General features: G+C 43.4%; 1 protein-coding gene across 3 annotated transcripts in view; it reads left to right on the top strand.

Moving 5' to 3' along the window:
* Positions 1-17835, top strand: part of ehbp1 (EH domain binding protein 1) — a 110967-nt gene that overhangs the window by 14014 nt on the left and 79118 nt on the right. For 2 of the 3 annotated variants that reach the window (XM_019888095.1, XM_019888097.1), the window contains exons 6-10: positions 11025-11206; positions 12658-12797; positions 13612-13734; positions 15001-15141; positions 15507-15762. In XM_019888095.1, the coding sequence (XP_019743654.1) occupies positions 11025-11206; positions 12658-12797; positions 13612-13734; positions 15001-15141; positions 15507-15762 (842 nt within the window). The remainder of the gene's footprint in view (positions 1-11024; positions 11207-12657; positions 12798-13611; positions 13735-15000; positions 15142-15506; positions 15763-17835) is intronic. The other variant, XM_019888096.1, reaches the window with a different exon arrangement.

The following is a 17835-nucleotide window of genomic DNA, read 5'->3' as shown; positions in this document are numbered from 1 at the left end:
ATATTTGAGACATAAACACTCATGAGGGTGATAAGAAAACAGGACCAACTTTATTAATAGATCTAATACGCATCAGAGCTTTTGAGATTGCTCATCGCCTCACCATCTGAAGTCTGTCTTTTTTTTTAAAATTAATTGTCCGACTTATTCTGCCGGATTTCGGAATCAGCATCAGCCTAAAAAGAAAAATCCATATTGGTCTGACCCTAATAACTTTTCTTTTTTATATGTGCCACAACTCATCTGTTGCTGAACTTCAAGCCCTGAAGGTTGTGATTGTGGATGTTTTGTGGATGTTGGTGTGTGTGTGTCCACTCCGCTATCGGTCATCTTTGTCACCTCGTGGTTGGTGTCTCCTCCTACGTTGACTTCTGGTGCCCAGTGTTGCATTATAACTGCTGACTTTGTCCCATCAGGCGCCAAATGGACGATAGCAGCAGAGGAGTTATTGTCACCCTCTCTGTTATTTATTTTGCCTCTGCGCGTCTTAAGATGGCTGCCCGCGATGGAGACGAGCCCGTGTCGCCCGTAAAATATCGCAGCCGGCAAATCCCCATGTTTATCCACAAGCTTGACCCGCTTGGCTGGTGCGTGCATTGGTGGTGACGGTTGAGGCGAAAGAAGCCAAACAGATGAATGAGTTGTTTGGAATGTACATGTGCCATTGTATGCTTGAGTGCTGCGTAGAAAACAGGTTTTGGTGCGCCTATTGATGTTTGAGCACCGCTGATGCACGCTTCTTCAGATATTCAAAATCGGTGCCAGGTTTTTGGTTGTGGCAGTGGAAAGTGTGTGTGTGTGTTTGTGCTCGAGCACTGCATAGAAGTATAATACAGCCCTCAATGCATACATTTGATCGGTGCCTAGTTTGTGGTGAAAAGTCATCGCACAGATGCGTTCGTGCTTTAGCTACTTTGAAACCCAATTCCAATAAAGTTGGGACGTAGTGTTGAACATAAATAATGATTTGAAAACCATGTTCAACCTATGTTTAAATTGAATGCACTACAAACTTTGTTTTTAGGAAAAAAATCATTAACTTTGAATTTTATGGCTGTGACACGCTCCAAAAAAGCTGGGACAAGGTCATGTTTAACTGTCTTCCATCACCTTTTCCTTTCACAACATTCAATAAATGTTTGGGAACTGAGGATACTAATCGTTGAAGCTTTTGATTATAGGTGGAATTCTTTCCCATTCTTGCATGATGTACCGATTTAGCTGTACGCTTCATTACATGCCATACGTTTGCAATAGGAGACGGGTCTGGACTGCAGGCACGCCAGTCTAGCACCCTCACTCTTTTTACTACGAAGCCACACTGTTGTAACGTGCAGGATGTGGTTTGGCATTTTCTTGCTGAAATAAACAGGGGCTGTCCATGAAAAAGATGTTGCTTGGATGGCACCATTTGTTTCTCCAAACCAATAGCTGTGCAAAATTCTAGTTATGCGCTACTTTCTTTGACATTACCTCCCTGTGTGCGTCTGCTCTAGCACCACAGAGAAGTCAGACGCAGGCGCAGCCATTGGGAGACAGAGGCGATTGTTCTGCCGAGTGGCAATGAATGAGGTCTTGTGACGTGCTCCGATGCCAGCGCTAAGCCGGCCACTGACAGTCGGCATGCCCAGCCCCCTCTTGGAAAAAAAAAAAAAAAAACACGCGCTGTCTCTGTTAGGGATAGAAATCTGTACACCCAGAGGTGACCGGGTCAGGAATTTGAGGTGACTGGCGCTCGAAGGCCTTTGGGTGTCGAAGAGTGGTTGTGGGGGGGGACGTGGCGAAGGAAGGGCACATTCCAGTCGTAAAAGAAATGCTTGTATTAGGCGTGCCACAAGTCATGCAAGCAACATACTCGTTAGGAACAAAGGAAACAAAACCATTTTGTTCAAAAACAGACTTTGAAAACATGTGAACACAGATGGCGAATTCAAGGCCTGGGGGCCTGGTACAGCGAAAATCTGAACAAAAATTGCAACTTGTCAGTTTCACCAAATCTCTTCACATAAATTCGACAACAGTCTCGAACAATAATATTCATCTATGGTTGTCACTATTCACCATGACTGCTGATTTTCAAAGTCCTAATCCGTTATTAAAAACATTTTGATAATAAAGTTGTACTTGACTTGACTTGACATACCGCCCCTGTCGAGCTCAACCTCATATGTTTAAATACAGGCAATTTCATTATTATTATTATTATTTTTACTTTCTTATTTGACAGATCGAGACAATTGGTCGATTGAACTACAGTTAGTATTGGCTCAGAAGTGTTGTAAACATTACATTTGCAATCAATGGATGTTGACATTTGCTTCATGAAAACAAACTATTGGTGAGTGGCTTTGATCTTTGCTGTCTTCGAAATTCAGGGCTGTTGGTCTAAAAATGGCTTAAATGCTAATAGACTTACTGAGTGTGAAAAAACAAAACAAAACGTGTGCTTTTAAAAATGTGCTTTGATCGGCATTGGCACTTTAATTTGGAATTCAGGTTGGAATGCATCACGGTCTTAAGTTAACTCAGTCATGAATTTATAATTATAGTAAACATTCGTATGAAAACGGATCCAGGACATAAGTATAAAACAATTTACTGAAAACAGCGACTACAAACCATTTGAGAATCCCTGAGCTAAAGAAACACATTTGCACTGTCAATTTGGAGTCAACATTGAAGCAAGTTATTACAATTTTTTAACGTCTGACTGCTAGACACTTGAAACACGTTAAGGCTTTTCTTTTATGTACCACAAGCGTGTTAAGCTTTTGTCTGTACATAAACAAAACCGACGGAGCCCTTTTGTTCTTTTGGAACACAAAAAAGTCAAAGAACAACCACGTACACACGCTCACACACACACACGCGCGCGCACACCGAGGCGCACCGGCTCCTTATCCAATCCCTCGGCTAATTCCCCCTCGGTGGAAGGTGTTCATTGTTTCTCTTTCATTCTAATCTCTGCCTCTCCTTTTCTTAAAATCCATATTAGATTCTCTTTGACTGCTCCACAATCGGAGTCAGTGGAGCAGAGCATGGCCCCCGCTAATGCTCTTTGTCTCCGCAGATTTGTCACTTAGCATGGAGAGTACACCTTTGTCACAGAGCAGGGCCGCCGCAGAGGCAGACTCTCACTCGGGGCAATTGTTTCTTGTCACAGGCCATCTCCAAACCACCCTATTCCCTCCCCGCACATACCCACACTTTACACAAATCAGCTTTGCTCTGGATTAGGGCCCTATCATACCGCCGCCACATCTCAAAAATGCTTTAAACAAACACACCCTTAAAGTGAGAAGCCAGTGGATATGTGGAGAGGCTTATTGCAGATTTACCAGGAGGTTGTCATTAGATGCCGCTGTAATGAATTAGCAAAAAAAATCAATGCTTGAAGCCATGCTAATTGTGAGAATGAGATAAAATTGATGCGTAATCTTGAAATATCTGGATTAATAAGAATTTTATGTATAACACACACACACACACGTGTCACACGAGTGTGGGCATCGGCGATCTGCTGGCTTGATATCGGAGGTACTGCTTCATGCAGGGGGAATAATCAATCCCAGATAGCAGTAGCTGAGGGTGTTAGCTCGGTGGCTCTATATACAGGGTGTTTATGTGTGTGGTAATGTTATTGCCGCTTTGTGCCTTGATGATGGCAAGCGATGGTGAAATGGCGGGAAAATGATGAGCAGGCACTTCATAGAACGGGGATGAACTCCCAGCTATAATCCCGTCGACCTTTCTCTCCCGTCCCCCCGGTTTGCCACATCTCCCCGTCCTCCGTTTTCCCCCTCATCTTTTTCTCCTTTCCCCTTCCCTTGATATCCACCTCTGTCTTTTAGCCTTCTCTCCTTCCCATTTCCTGACCACTCCTTCTCTCCTGAAGCACCCCCCCCCCCAACGCACACCGCGCTCTCCATCCGGCAGAAGTGCCGAGCCAGGGCTTTTTGCCGGCTGGTAATTTATTTTCCCATTAGCCCCCTGTCTGAAGAGTACGCTGTCGGTCTGAGCGCGTGTTGGGGGGCACACCAGGGGCCACCCAAAAAGAAAGACCCGGAGAGTTGGAAAGAGGAGCGCACTCTGGACACGCCGATAAGACGAGGCAGGGGTGCGCCGTTCAGAGATGATGTGGCCGGGGTGGGAGACAGCAGATAGCAACTCTGGAAGCCTTTTTTTTTTTTTTTTTGCTGTCTTGACATATGATGTACTCATTTTTCAACAAATATATCACATGATATCAAGTTTACTTACTCACCTACAGAAACAAAAATACACCAAATAATGACTCGCAAGAGTCCCTTCCTACGACCCCGCAAAGTTTTTCTTGGTTCGCTACTCTGTGATGGACTGTGTGAAAGTGTTTGACGCTGAATGATGAATTCGTCTTGCAAATTTCCCAGGTTCCCCCAAACACGCTGGATGATTGAAGGTTAGTATTACTTAACCTGCAGTAACAAAAAATATGCCAACTGAGTCAAAAAGTAGGCCCTGTCAAGCTCTTCCTCACAGCTTTTTCTGTGACGTTTTGTGTGAAAAGTCCAAACACGGAACAAAGGCTTTGCAGGTGACCTGCAAATTCCTAAATATGCTGATCTCCACTTTGTAAAACAAAAAACAAAACAAGAACATCCAATTTCACATTGTTGCTCAAACATTTTCACTCTCTCTTTCTCAGGATTGCATTCTGTGTGAAAAAGTCTGAAATGCTTTGTGTGAAAGGGGCTTCTCTCGTGATTCTGTCCAATAAGCGCATCGTGTTGATATCTAGCTGGCATTGGGCAGCGCAGGAAACAAGTTAGTTTCGCATACCTTGGTGTTTAGAGAAACAAGGTCATGAGGTAGCTCAGTGTCACTCTGTTCAGCCCCCCCCCCAAAAAAAAACACAGCTGCTGTAATCTGACATTTTTAAAGGAAGCCTAATCCTGCTCTTGTGGAGACTAATCACTCCTCCTGTGTGTCGTCCTCTCACCTTTCCTTCGCTGTTTGTTTTTGCTTCTCACTTTTCTGTTGACTGACAGTATGAGGGAATGATTTTTGAGGGTTCGGATTATTTATTTATTTGTTTTTAAGGCGGGGGCGGTCAGCCCCCAAGGCCAGTTTCTCTTTGGAAATGTACATTGTACTGCGTGTTTATCATCAGTAGATCCACACGAACGTCTCAAGAAGGCAAATTTACCACTTTTGTTTTGGAAAGGTCATTTTGGGGTCATTTTCAGGGATCCTTCGAAAACATACTTGTTTTACGAGAACAATTGAATCCCAGAAGACTGTTTCCTTAAAGAGCATGAAATATGGTGCATGTGTTTTCATGAGTAGACCCCATGAAGTCATGCCCAAAAACTATGAAGTTTATTGCAGCCATTTATGGGCCCATTTGGCCATTTGCAGGCGACATTAAAAGGCAAAGTTGTCCTACTGGAATATTTTGATAATTCAGGCCCAAAAACCGTTTTCTTCCAGCAGTCTGAAATTTGGGAGGCATTACAGTCATGACTAAACTCCTCAAAAAGCCATGCCTGCAAAAACACAGTTTGCCATTTTGGATTGATGAAACAGTTTTAGGGCCTTTTCGGCAATTTTTGGGCAGTACTTTGACCAACCTTACTTGGCAAAAAATTGTCCAAATGAGTCCCAACTGGAACAATTTACACCAAACATGGTATTTTACGCAAAACGATCAAGCTTTATTTTGCTTACTGAGCACAGAGCAAAGCATCAAATGGAGGAGGATCTTTTGATGCATCACTCTGAAAATGGAGAAGCAAGGGCTCCTTCATCGCTGCATCAATCATAAGACCATTGTAATTGTAATTTTGGCATGCCTTTTTATGGCCATTGTTGCCTATAATACATGCATTCACACATCTGAGGCAAAAAAAAAAAATAAATCCTTGGATATAATAATAGCGGCTATAGATTGGTCTTAATCTGCGTGTGTATGTGGTCTATAGTTCCGCATTCATAGGTGGTATGTAAAGCTGGCGCGCTCTATCAGTTATCAGGGGAGTCGCAGAGGAATCACTCCATTGTGCTTGCGCTCAAAGAGAGATGTGAGTACGTTGGACATCTCTATTTCCAATAACTGTGACCTTGAGGGGGAGCGCAATGGCACTGTGCCCCCCCCCCCCAACACACCACCACCATCGCCAACACAAGCAATTCCAATCTGCTGACTCCAGCCACAGGCAGCTGATTTAGGGTGTCGGGATGTGGGGCTAATCGGCACTCCCCCGAGGGTTATCCCGAAGACCAAATTGAGTTTATTGTTTGTTATATCTAAATGGCATGAATGCAAATGAAAGAGATGTTACATCGTTGTTATGTCTCAGTGGACGTTTCAACCTGCTTTCAAGTTTCGACGGATGTGGCGGGGGGGCTTTTAATCCACTACCACCTTGACAAACGGGACATTTTTCATAGCTTTCATGAATAGGCGTCAATTTTTAACGGAACATACCTACATTTTTGGGAAGTGCTCTTAAAAAGTCTTGAACCATTCCGTTTTTGTTTCTAAATACAACAGAAATGGCCATAGATCAATGTGGCCCATTGCATAGTATAATTATCAATAAATAAGTGAATAAAATACAAAAATGAATATACTGGCAACTTGTTTTTCACAGACCAAACGTTTTCCTGCGCTTCTGTCAACATTCTGAAACGCCGTGACCTCAGTTTGTCCTTTGCCAGTCGGCGCCCCGCTCAGGATTGTTTTTGTTTCCACAGCGGCGTCGAGGCTTAAGTCCGATAATCATCAGCTGGATGCGATTCATCACTTCCGGACAGCGTTGCGGCGTATCGCTTCGGCATCTTCTTCCTCAGCGATCTACTTGGCCATGAAGCACTTTTAACTAAACCAAGTTTTTTTGCGGTTGTCTCCAATGAGAGACCCTAAACCTGGGTGATGATTTTCCCAGCAGACAGTGTAACGTTGGAGCTCAAGGATAAACATGGGGCCATGTTTGTTCCTTTTAGAAAAAAATTGACGTTTGACTGTCTGTTAAAAAGCCATTAGATGATTGGTCTTCACAAAGACGTTAGCTCATGTTTAGCACTCAATCTAATTAATCCACAGCTCCAGTCCAAAACGGATCCGCTGCCCCCTCCTTTTTCCAACCCCGCCCGTCCCATTGGCATTTTGGGGCAGAGGGGGTTCAACGGGACCTCCTGGGCACTACCGCCGCCCTGACCCCTGCCCCCCACCAGGGGAGCATCTGTGGATCGATTCAGGGCCAGCTGGCATAAACCAGTCCTGCAATTAATTTATGTATATGCAATTTCGCTCAGTTTGAAATAATGTCCTCTTTTTCAATAAAGGGACAGAATAAAAAACAAAAATGTTTTTTAAAATCCCGATTCTTTATTTTTCCCCAAACAAATTAAGCAATTATTAAAATAATCGGTTGTTGCAGCCCACGTGTAAAGCATGATGTGGGTGGGGAAGGTAAAAATATTACAAATAAGTAATGACTTATTTTTATATGGTCTCTTCTCTGTCATGGATTTTCACCTGCAGATGGGTCAGTAACTGTTTTCCTCACTGTCATCTTCTTTTGTGCTTCATTTGCAAGGAGATGCCACCAGGGGGCAGCATACAGCCACCACCCCTCACTCCTTTCCTCCCTCCCCGGTGTTTTTCTTTCATCATCATCATCATCTTGTTGCACACTACAAGTATTGATACTTATTATTTATTCTCCGAAAGCATATTGATAGTCTTATCCTCTGCCATAAATGAAACTTGCACATTGTCGCCTCCCTTTCATCTTGCACATTGTTACTCTAATCCCCACCTTTCACCTTTTTATATTTGATTGACAAGCACCATCTGGGGGAAAAGAAGGCCATTTCCATTGTTTTGGCGCTCTGGTGCAAATCTCTCAAAATGTTTATGTCATTCATTTTGCCGTCTCATTTGCATGTCCTTAAGTATTTCCCATTAGAACCCCTCCCTCACACCCTCGCTCTATTCGTTGCCATTGTCATCTTTAGCAAATCCCCTTCGTCTTAAGTGTTTGCCGCATTTAGCAAATTCATTCATAAAGTATCTACACGCGCTATTAGCTTAGTATAATAGCTTGGGTGTAATCTGCGGTGCGATAAGAGTTCTTTTTTTTTTTTTTCTCCCACCCTCCCCTCCCTCTCAGCCCTCATGTTCATCTCCAGACGGGATGTTCTTTGGACACGTCGCTACGTCTCGAGCGACGAGGCTCAAATGTCAGCGTCAAAATGTCAAGTGGCCGATTTTCTTCTGTACTTTTCATTATTTTCCGCGGCAGGTGGGAAATGGAAGGCATGATGACTGTGGGTAGAGATGAAAAGATAGGCGGGAGATGTTTGAACGTAAAATTGAGGGGGAATAGTTATCGCCAATCTGGGCTTCTGATCGAAGCACTTTCAATTGATTGTTAAGGTGGACATGTAATATTAAAGTGAGTTTGTTTGTGTATAAATAGTTGTCTCCTGAATGCCTGCAAGTGTGAAACTAAACAACCAAGTAATTTCGTGTTAGCTGCCTGTTTCTAAAAATGAGCGAGCCCTTCTGAATTTTGCCATCTTGTGATTAAAATTTGAAATTGACATAATACTGCTCCCAGCCCCAGTTTCCCTGCCCAAGTCTTGACAGGTAGGCTGGATGAAGGTCCACCATTTTGAAGTGCAAATGCAAGGCCATTAGGTAAGCAGAGCGGCCATGTTAGCTCAGATTAGCAACGTTTTTATGAGCCTTAGCATCTGACAAACGGCATAAATGGTAGGAGGAATGAAACAGATTTGCGCCAAAGAATCTCACACAAAGTATTTCCTACAGTCAGGTCCATAAATATTGGGACATTGACACAACCCTCACTTTTTTTTTTTTTTTTGTCTCTAAACAACACCAATAACAAAAAGATGTGCTTCAACTGCAGACTTTCAGCTTTAATTTTAGGATGTTAACCTCCAAATCAGGTGAATGGTGTGGAAGTTACAGAAGGCTAGTATATATATAATTTTTTTTATTATGCAGACCACCAGAGCGGTCCCGCCTGGCCAAAATGCCGTCAGACATGAAAGCTTTCTTCACATGATCACTTGCAGGAAGGCGACTTTCCTTTATGTCCTCCACAATTTTTTTTTTCCCCCTCCATGAATGTCTGGAGTTTCCGTAACAGCCCTTCCTTGAGAGAGGCCGGTTTTTACATAATCCTTTTGAGTGAGCGGGAAGTCTGAGAGCGTCGATCCCTGCCAAATTCAATGGCAGCAAAAAAGAAAAGAAAAGAAGAATGCGCCTCTTTACTATGTTAAACAGATCTAGCCCAAGATGTAATGCTTTCTTCCTTGGATCACGTTAAAGCCCTTTGGCTGGTTGCTCACAATCTAAACATTAATTCATTGTATCTAGCTAAATGTTTTGGTTAGTTTCTACTTTGTGCTTTAACACCCGTTTGGTTGCAATCCGCCTAATGTCACGCACAATTTATCGCTTTTGATTCATCACAATTGATTTTATTGATGAATTTGAGGTTGTTGTCTTTTTGACGTGCATTTCTTTAACTAACAACTGAAGATATTTATGTATATTTTTTTGTGGACGTTGATGCCGGGGGGATTAATAAACAACCACAGCTACATACAAAGTGCTGTACATAAAGTAAAATTCTGATCTAAAACCAAACTAGTTAAACCAATACATTAATAACATAAAAACAGTAAACACAATAACGCAGCAAAACAATGATGAGTCACATGCTGAAATGAAAGCCAAAGAATCAAAAATGTTGTAAGACAAGTTTTAAAGATGGACAGAGAGGGGGCTTGCCTAATGTTTAACAGGAGGCCATTCCAAAGGGAAGGACCGGCAATGAAAAGAGAAATCTAAAAAGAATCTGTCAATCTTCTACACATTACAATACTGTAGAATCCAATTTTTATCCTAAAAAAACTGTTGGTGCATTTCTCGAGACTGGAACCAATTAGTGGCATTTCAATTCATTTCAGTGTGGAAAGCTGTTTTGAGTTAAGAGCATAGTCACAAAATGAATCAAATCATAAGTCAAGGTTCCAATGACTGCCAAAAGCGCGTTGCTGGCTTTGACGTCCGCTAGACTGGCTGAACCGCACTGTTTTTGTTTTCAGAATTTGGCTAGAGCGCAAAGCTGTTATATTGCTTGCCCCTTTCTGACACCCCCACAATATGCACAACATATTTCTTGTCTTTTGCCTCTTTTCACCAGCATGACCAGCCAGCATCTTTACCACTGAATTCCTCACTCTTTGGGTTTGTGTGTGTGTGTGTGTGTGTGTGTGTGTGTGTGTGTGTGTGTGTGTGTGTGTGTGTGCGCGTGTGCGTGAATAAATCCCCCGAGGACCTTGGCGATAAGGCGCCAGATTGAGTTTTCTTCACAGAGTTAGATCTTCCCGAGATTTGTGTGTGTGTGAAGACGTCTGGGAAAACGTTACGGGATGCTATCATCGCGTTATCGAACCCCCGCGTTTGTGTCTATGTATATGGGCTCTCCAATTCATGTCGTGCCAAAGCGCCGCTTTAGCTTTGTTTGTGCTTCGAGCTGACGAGAGAGGGGTCCTCCTCCAGGCTCCATTCACAGTGGCTACAAGATGGCGGTGATCTCCCACTGACAACTGTGTGCTGCTTTTCGATAGAAAAGTGCGAGGTTTTTTTTTTTTAATTTTTATCCCTCTTCCATTTTGACCATGTTAATGTGACAGCACTCTATGTAGGTATTTTGTGATACCGGGACAAGGGGTGTGAAGTTCAACACCAGACTTCCTCTTTTCTTGTCCTGGTGTGTCAAAAGCAGTTGTCGCTGTCCCACTCAAGACATCGAATTATCGAATTGCGGATAACAACAGCCTATCTCTGCTAGGTTCTGTTTTAAAGGCACAGGCTGATCAAACGCTGAGTCTTCCGTTCCAGCTGTGATGCACCAATTTTGAAAAGTTGTCTGTCTAAACTTGGCTGTCATAAAATTGGATTGTAATTCCTGTACCATTTTTCCGTGTCGTTCCTCGTACAGGAGTCTCCGTCTGGCCGACGTAAGGCCCTGGCAACGAGCAGCATCAATATGAAGCAGTACGCCAGCCCTATGCCTACACAGACGGACGTCAAACTCAAGTTCAAGCCTCTTTCCAAGAAGGTTGTGTCGGCCACGTTGCAGTTCTCCCTCTCCTGTATCTTCCTGCGGGAGGGCAAAGCCACGTGAGTCAACACCGTAGACTAGGGACGGGCAATTCATCAAGCTTAACCATTTATTTGAGTTTATTTCAGGACGATCTTGATGTGTGGATTCAGTCATCCAGATTTTTTTTTTTTTTTAATCCGCAAAGGCTGTATGGAGGCAACTGACTCTGACGATTTGTTGAACATATTTCATCTTCCAAAAGGCATGAACTGAAAAACATTTATAAATTGTGAAGCGAGGAGTCTCCTACGAACGTCTCTGGTGGGGCTGGTCACAATATGGTTGTTGTTGTTGTTGCTGTTTGGCAAGGCTGGTGAATGAATGACTTTTTAGCATAAGAACAGGTCATTCATAGAACGGGACCAATTACCATTTTATACCACTATTTTAAATAGTTCACGGTATCAAAATCACTCAAACGTTATAAATAAATAATTGACATTTCCATATTGCTTAGCACTACTGCTCCCGCTGACATTCATTCATTCTCCGAACCACTTATCCTCACTAGGGTCACGGGCGCCCCGGAGGCCATCCCAGCAGTCTTTGGGCGAGAGGCAGGGTGCACCCTGAACTGCTCACCAGCCAATCGCAGGGCACACATAGACAAACAAACATTCACTGTCACATACACACCTACGGACAATTTAGAGTCTCCACTTTACCTACCATTCATGTTTTGGGAGTGTGGGACAAAAATGTAAAACCACCGATATATGTTTGAAATGAATACTTTTAAGTTTGGCCCACACTGTCAATCACTTGCAGCCTTGCCTCTCTTCTTCACTATCTCATATTCGTCTTTGAGAGGAGCAACTTTAATTTTAGGACACACACACTCTCTCTCTCTCTCGTTAGTCCATTCTAATTTGATAACTTTCATTTAAAGACACACACACACACACACACACACATTGGCAGGGGCCTTTGTTGTGCTGCGGACGGCGGGTCGATGGCGCGTAACCCTTGTTAACCCTTCGGGGAATGATGTCGACCACACACAAACAAACTCCATCACGGCGTTTCAAATGAAGCCCGGCACCCGGGAAGCGGCAAACACAAAGAACACAGACACACACAGAGCGAGAGATTATGATGGCGCATTCGAGGGGGACGGCGTGAAATAATGTGCGGCGGGGGAGCAAGGACATGAAGGCCAAGATGAGACAAAAGGTTTGAAAACGTCAAGAAGTTAGGAAAGGACAGAGGTGGAGGCGGCGTTACATTAATCCTTTGAAACGGACGCCGTCTTCCAGTCACATAAAAATTCAACACTGTAGTATTTCCATTTATTCATTGGTACGTCGGTGCATAATCTCACCCCCCCCCCCCCCCCCACCCACATCTCGGCAGCGTGTTAATCTCTCAAGGTTATGTATAGCCTTGTGAGTGTTTTTTTTTTTTTAAACATTACAAGCATGATATGCATTTGCATTGATGTGATTTTTTTTTTTTTCCACCACTCCAGCGACGAGGACATGCAGAGCCTCGCCAGCCTGATGAGCATGAAGCAGGCTGACATTGGAAACCTGGATGACTTTGAGGAGGAGAACGAGGAGGACGAGGAGAACAGGGTCAACCAGGAAGAGAAGGCGGCCAAGATCACAGGTGAACAACTAGTCGCAGAATGTTTCACGTATGGCAGCAGTTGGCAAAATGGAAGAATTGCCACACGGTGCGAACAATCATCAGCCTCTTCCCCCCACCAGCGCGTTAAAAAAAAAAAAAAATCTTCACTGTTTACAGAAGTGTCAAACATAATGTATTCACACTTTCTATTCAAATTCACACCGTGCGTACATCCATGTTATGGTGTAACGTATGTCCTCCTCTCCTTCCCGCTCAGCCTAATCCAACTTTTCTCCCGCCTCCTGTTCAGCTTCATGCTTTCTCTCCGCGCTCTTTTGTTTCTGTTGTATGTGTGCGCATCGAGCGCCTACAGCCACGCTTCGCTTAGCGTGCGTCTCGCGAAGCAAAAGCCAAAACTCCCACCAACCAGTACCTACAAGCTTCCCCGATGATCTTCTCATGAATGCAAGGGTTCTCAAACATTTTGGGTCCAGGGGAGACATTTTTCCACCTTCATTATCCTATAAACTGTATTGAAATAATGATTCAGTCAAAAAATAATTGCCCATAAAACTTGTACTTCCAAGTATTTCAAAACAAACAGTTTTAAAGTGTGAAATGTGAATGTATTGTACATAAAAGTTAACCACAACTGAACTGTACTCAACAGTGGTTTCCAAATGGGAAATTATGTTGCGGACCCCCGATTAATGGCTCTTGCAGGAACCGCTTCATTACACTTAGCGCATCTTCGTCTAAACGTGATGTATTTGCTGTTTCTTTGTGTACTTTCCTGAACGTCTTCACTGCTCTTCTTCGTCCTTCTTTGTCGTGCGGCCCCATTGGTCTGCAGAGATAGTAAACCAGCTGAACGCCCTCAGCTGCTTACATGGCGACGATGACGATGATGACAGTTGCATCGGCGTTCCTAAGGGAGCGTGCAAGGCGGCCAATAAGCCTCTCGCTTCCTCTCAAGGTCCAATTTCTCCCCAACTTTCTTCCAAATCATCATGATTCCTTTCGTGAAACCTCCAATTTATTTTAATTTGGCATATCACTATTTCTTTAACCTTTGATTTTTTTTTTTTTTTGGTTCTTCCATGTAGTGTTGACTTTGGTGTTGTGCACATGTCAATTGAGTTACCTTTGTTTTTTTTAATTATATTTAGTTTTTGTTTTGTTTTGGTGTTCAGCTGCAGTTGGTAGTGAACCAAAATGGGAAAGCTCTGTCCAGGCAAGACTTACTTATGAATTCTAATCTATTGAGTGTCAAATTTCACCATTCTTCCAAATGTGATCATTTTCCCTCCCCTGTGTTTTGAAAGAGGAAATATGATACCACCCCCACCCCCCCAAAAAAAACCAAGCAAACCATCATTACCTGTACAGACAATGTTTAAATTAGATTATAACATTCAAAACTTTCATAAAGCTGTAAAACTACTTCGCCCAATGAAGATGCATGACTGGTATATGCAGTAAATGGAGCGTGCAGATGTGCCGTTTTTTTTTTTTTTGTTTTTTTTTTGTTTTTTTTGTGGCCACTTTCTGTGTTTGCTGTCGTCGATAGACATTGTTTTTCAATTACACGGTACTTGGTTCCCTGATGAAAAGACAAACAGCCAGACTCCCCGCGCCTGTGGCACTTTCCGTCTTTGATGATACTTTCTACGCTCACAGAGCTAAAACTCACGGGAGATCAAGTTGAATTTGATCCATAGACATTTATTTCCGGACTTGAAAACTTTCAGCTCCCACTCTTTGGTTCATAAAACCGGCTGACATGCTTCACGCACACTCTTGTCTTCCTAAAATGGGTCGCAAATGCCACCCGTCTCCTTATCAGCGAAGTCCACTTCACATAGCGACATTGCAAATACACAAAGCCATGCCGCTCTTTCGAGACCAGTCTCGGCATCTCCTTTTCACACCCCTGACTCGCCCCTCGTCTCCATGCAAATGAGCCACAGTGGCGAGGACGACGAAGATAAAGTGGTCAAGTGTCAGCGCCTTCGGCCTGCGTCTCCGTAGCAACTCCACGCCGCTTGTCTCCCACAGTAACCCCCCCACTAATTGCACCAATGTTCCCAGAAAGGAGCTCAGTCAAGTTTAGCTGGCGCTTACTTGTGGTTCACTCCCAAGTGCAGGACTTTTCCACCTGTACATGTCAAAATAATTTGGATGGCTCATTGTCCCACTCTTAAGTCATCTTGAATGACTGTTTTAATTTTGGCCACCAAAGAGCTGATCAACAAGCTGAACTTCTTGGAAGACGAGGACCGCGATACTCACCCGGCCATGCTTGCCAACCCTTTCGACGAACCCGAGGATCACCTGCCCGAAGCCAACCACCTCAACCCGTTCGGTGATCCAGATGAGGACGGTATGTGGTCCGAATTCTGTTGCGGGTATTGTACAGTGAAACTTCGCTTTTCATGGGGATTAGGGACCAAGTCCCAATGCCAGTGACAACATTTTGCGAATAACGGATACTACTCCAAAAATTATTTATATTATTGCTTATATTAATGTACTGGTATCTTGACTTATAGACTTTTTTTTAATTTTGATTTTTTTTTTTCAGTCAACAAACTGTGATCCCAAAACCTTGTAATATCTTTTCACACAAAACAAACCTCAAAACATTGTTTGCCAGACATTGCATTCAAAATTAACCATGGCTCATGAATCATATGCTGCTTTACCAAGACATGATTGGCAATAAATAACACCATCCTCGTCAAACAGAACCTCCTGAGCAGCAATCTGCGGGGCGGGTCAACGAATCTTTCTACAATGCCTCCAATCCATTCGACGAGGCCACAGAGGAGCCGCATGATATGACGCCGAGGAACCCTTTCGAAGAGCCGGAACAAGACGAAGCCAGCCCTCATCCGGTGCCCGAGCCGCCGAAGGCTCGACCCAGGAAAGGGCTGCGACCGGTCGACATGAACAAGTACTTATATGCCCATGTTGGACAAAATGACGAGGAGGAACTTGATGAGTAAGTTGTCTTTACTGATTGTTAAGTGGTTTGAAGTGACATCTTTTTATTTATTTATTTATTGCTGTGTTTCGGTTTGGTTAAAAGAATCTCTGGCGTTTGTTTGGTCAAGTGTAATGTAAACTGGATCATCCGGACCATGACGCACATCAAACAAGCAGATGTAGACCTGATGCAAGTGAAATCCGGTACATTTGAGTTCAATTCATGCCAACTAAGTGTAAACAGACCAAAGACACAACCATAGACATGGAACATACACACAGATCATTATCAAGGCCCCCCCAAAAAATGACCAAAAGACACGGACCATAGGCACGGATTTTTTTTACGTACTGACCAAGAAAGATGATTCTGATTCTGACTATGGGTACAGAGCAGACACAACCGAAAGACACATACCATAGACATGAACTGTAGAAACTCACCATAGACATGGACCAAGGGACCAAGGCATAGATCATCGACAGAGACATGCGATAAATTGTTGGTACATTATCGTCGAAGGTGCTGTCTCTGGGTGTCACATCTCCATCTGTGTGAGTGGGAGTGCCTGGTGCTTCTTATATCATCTGGTAAAAATTGCTCAAAATATAAAGCAGATGTAATCAAGCTTAGGGCTGTCACAAACCAATCTTTTTCGAATCGATTATCCAATCGATTAATCGATTGATTATTCGGGTAATCGCCTTCAAACCCCTACCTCAACTCGGTAGTTTGATCCATGAATAAACCAATCCCTTTCCAAGGAGGACTACTTCAATGCGTAAGTTCTGGTGCCAAATGCCTTCACAGTCTTGTGGCGAAGCGATGTTGTCAAAAAGCCTGACGTGTTATTGATTGGCATGACTGTCCCCTTAAGCCCGAGGTCATTCTCTGCAGAATGGAAAGTTCAAGGGAGCCGTGTTGTGTTTTGACTGGAGCTCCTTCAGCCGCTCATGTTGCTCCACTGAGGCTTTTCTTTGCTTTGGCTTCCTCTGTCACTGCGACCGCTCCCGACCCTCTTTTGAGTCGGCCCCATCCAATTCTCCTGTTTATTTAGAGCCGCTTTGTCGCATGCTGAGTGAGTATCTCGGGGGCTTTCACTGCCACAAGCGTGCCTCTATATTGATAACATTCTGTGGTATGTGTGCGCGTGTGTGTGTGTGTCCTGTCTGTCAGTCTGTCAGTAATGCACCTTGAGAAGTCAGGATATGAGCTGGCCCGAGTGCACCCGATTCTTCCATTAGCTCACCTGTCTTGTTCATTGTGTTGCAGCCAGTGAACACAACTGTGTTCATTTCACGAAACAACACAACCAGTAATGGATTAAAAACTCTTCATCTTTTTCAGAAAATATATTCTGCTTCCCACGCCCCCGAATTTAAAACAGTTCGCGGCTCTTTCAAAACGTTTGTGACACGATTTTCTCAAAATACGTCAAGAATCAAGAAATACAGTGCTCCTTTATATCTGTTAGTTAATCCGTTCTGAAATTAAACTGTTCTGTTTCATGCAATGACGAGTATGGCTTTCATTAGTGATGACTGAGGGCAAGGTTACGGGGTTGTGACGAGGCAAGCGACTTCTGCCATTACTATAACCACAAGCTCTACTCCTCCTCTACCACCAACCACTCTTACTACTCCCAATTACCTTTACAACCACTTTACCACTAATACTCCTCCTGGTACGAAACTAAGGGGCTGCAACAAGGAACCATCTAATGATGACCTGCCACAGCTAGTGTTATTACCATTAACCTCTGACACCTCCACCACGACTACCACCACAAACACTACTGCTACCAGTACAGGTACTATTGCTATCACTACTCAAGCTACTAGTAAAGAAAAAAAAAGTGGCCAGAAAAGACAGTAAAAGCAACATTCATAATACGTGTACAATTTGGGGTATTGCTGTTCTTTTTTCAAATCATGCTTGCATTTGTATTTAATTAAAAAAAAAAACTTGAGCAGCTATTTGCTACTTTAGAAGTGTGTATCAAACTGGTAGCCCTTTGCATTAATCAGTATACAAGAAGTAGCTCCTGGTTTCAGTTGCTGACTACTGGTGTAGCGGATCATGCATATG

This window comes from Hippocampus comes, unplaced genomic scaffold (assembly GCF_001891065.2).
Source record: "Hippocampus comes isolate QL1 unplaced genomic scaffold, H_comes_QL1_v1.1 scaffold136, whole genome shotgun sequence".
Classification (NCBI taxonomy): domain Eukaryota; kingdom Metazoa; phylum Chordata; class Actinopteri; order Syngnathiformes; family Syngnathidae; genus Hippocampus; species Hippocampus comes.
Note: the sequence above shows the minus strand (reverse complement) of the source record. Positions and strands in the feature narration are given on the sequence as shown.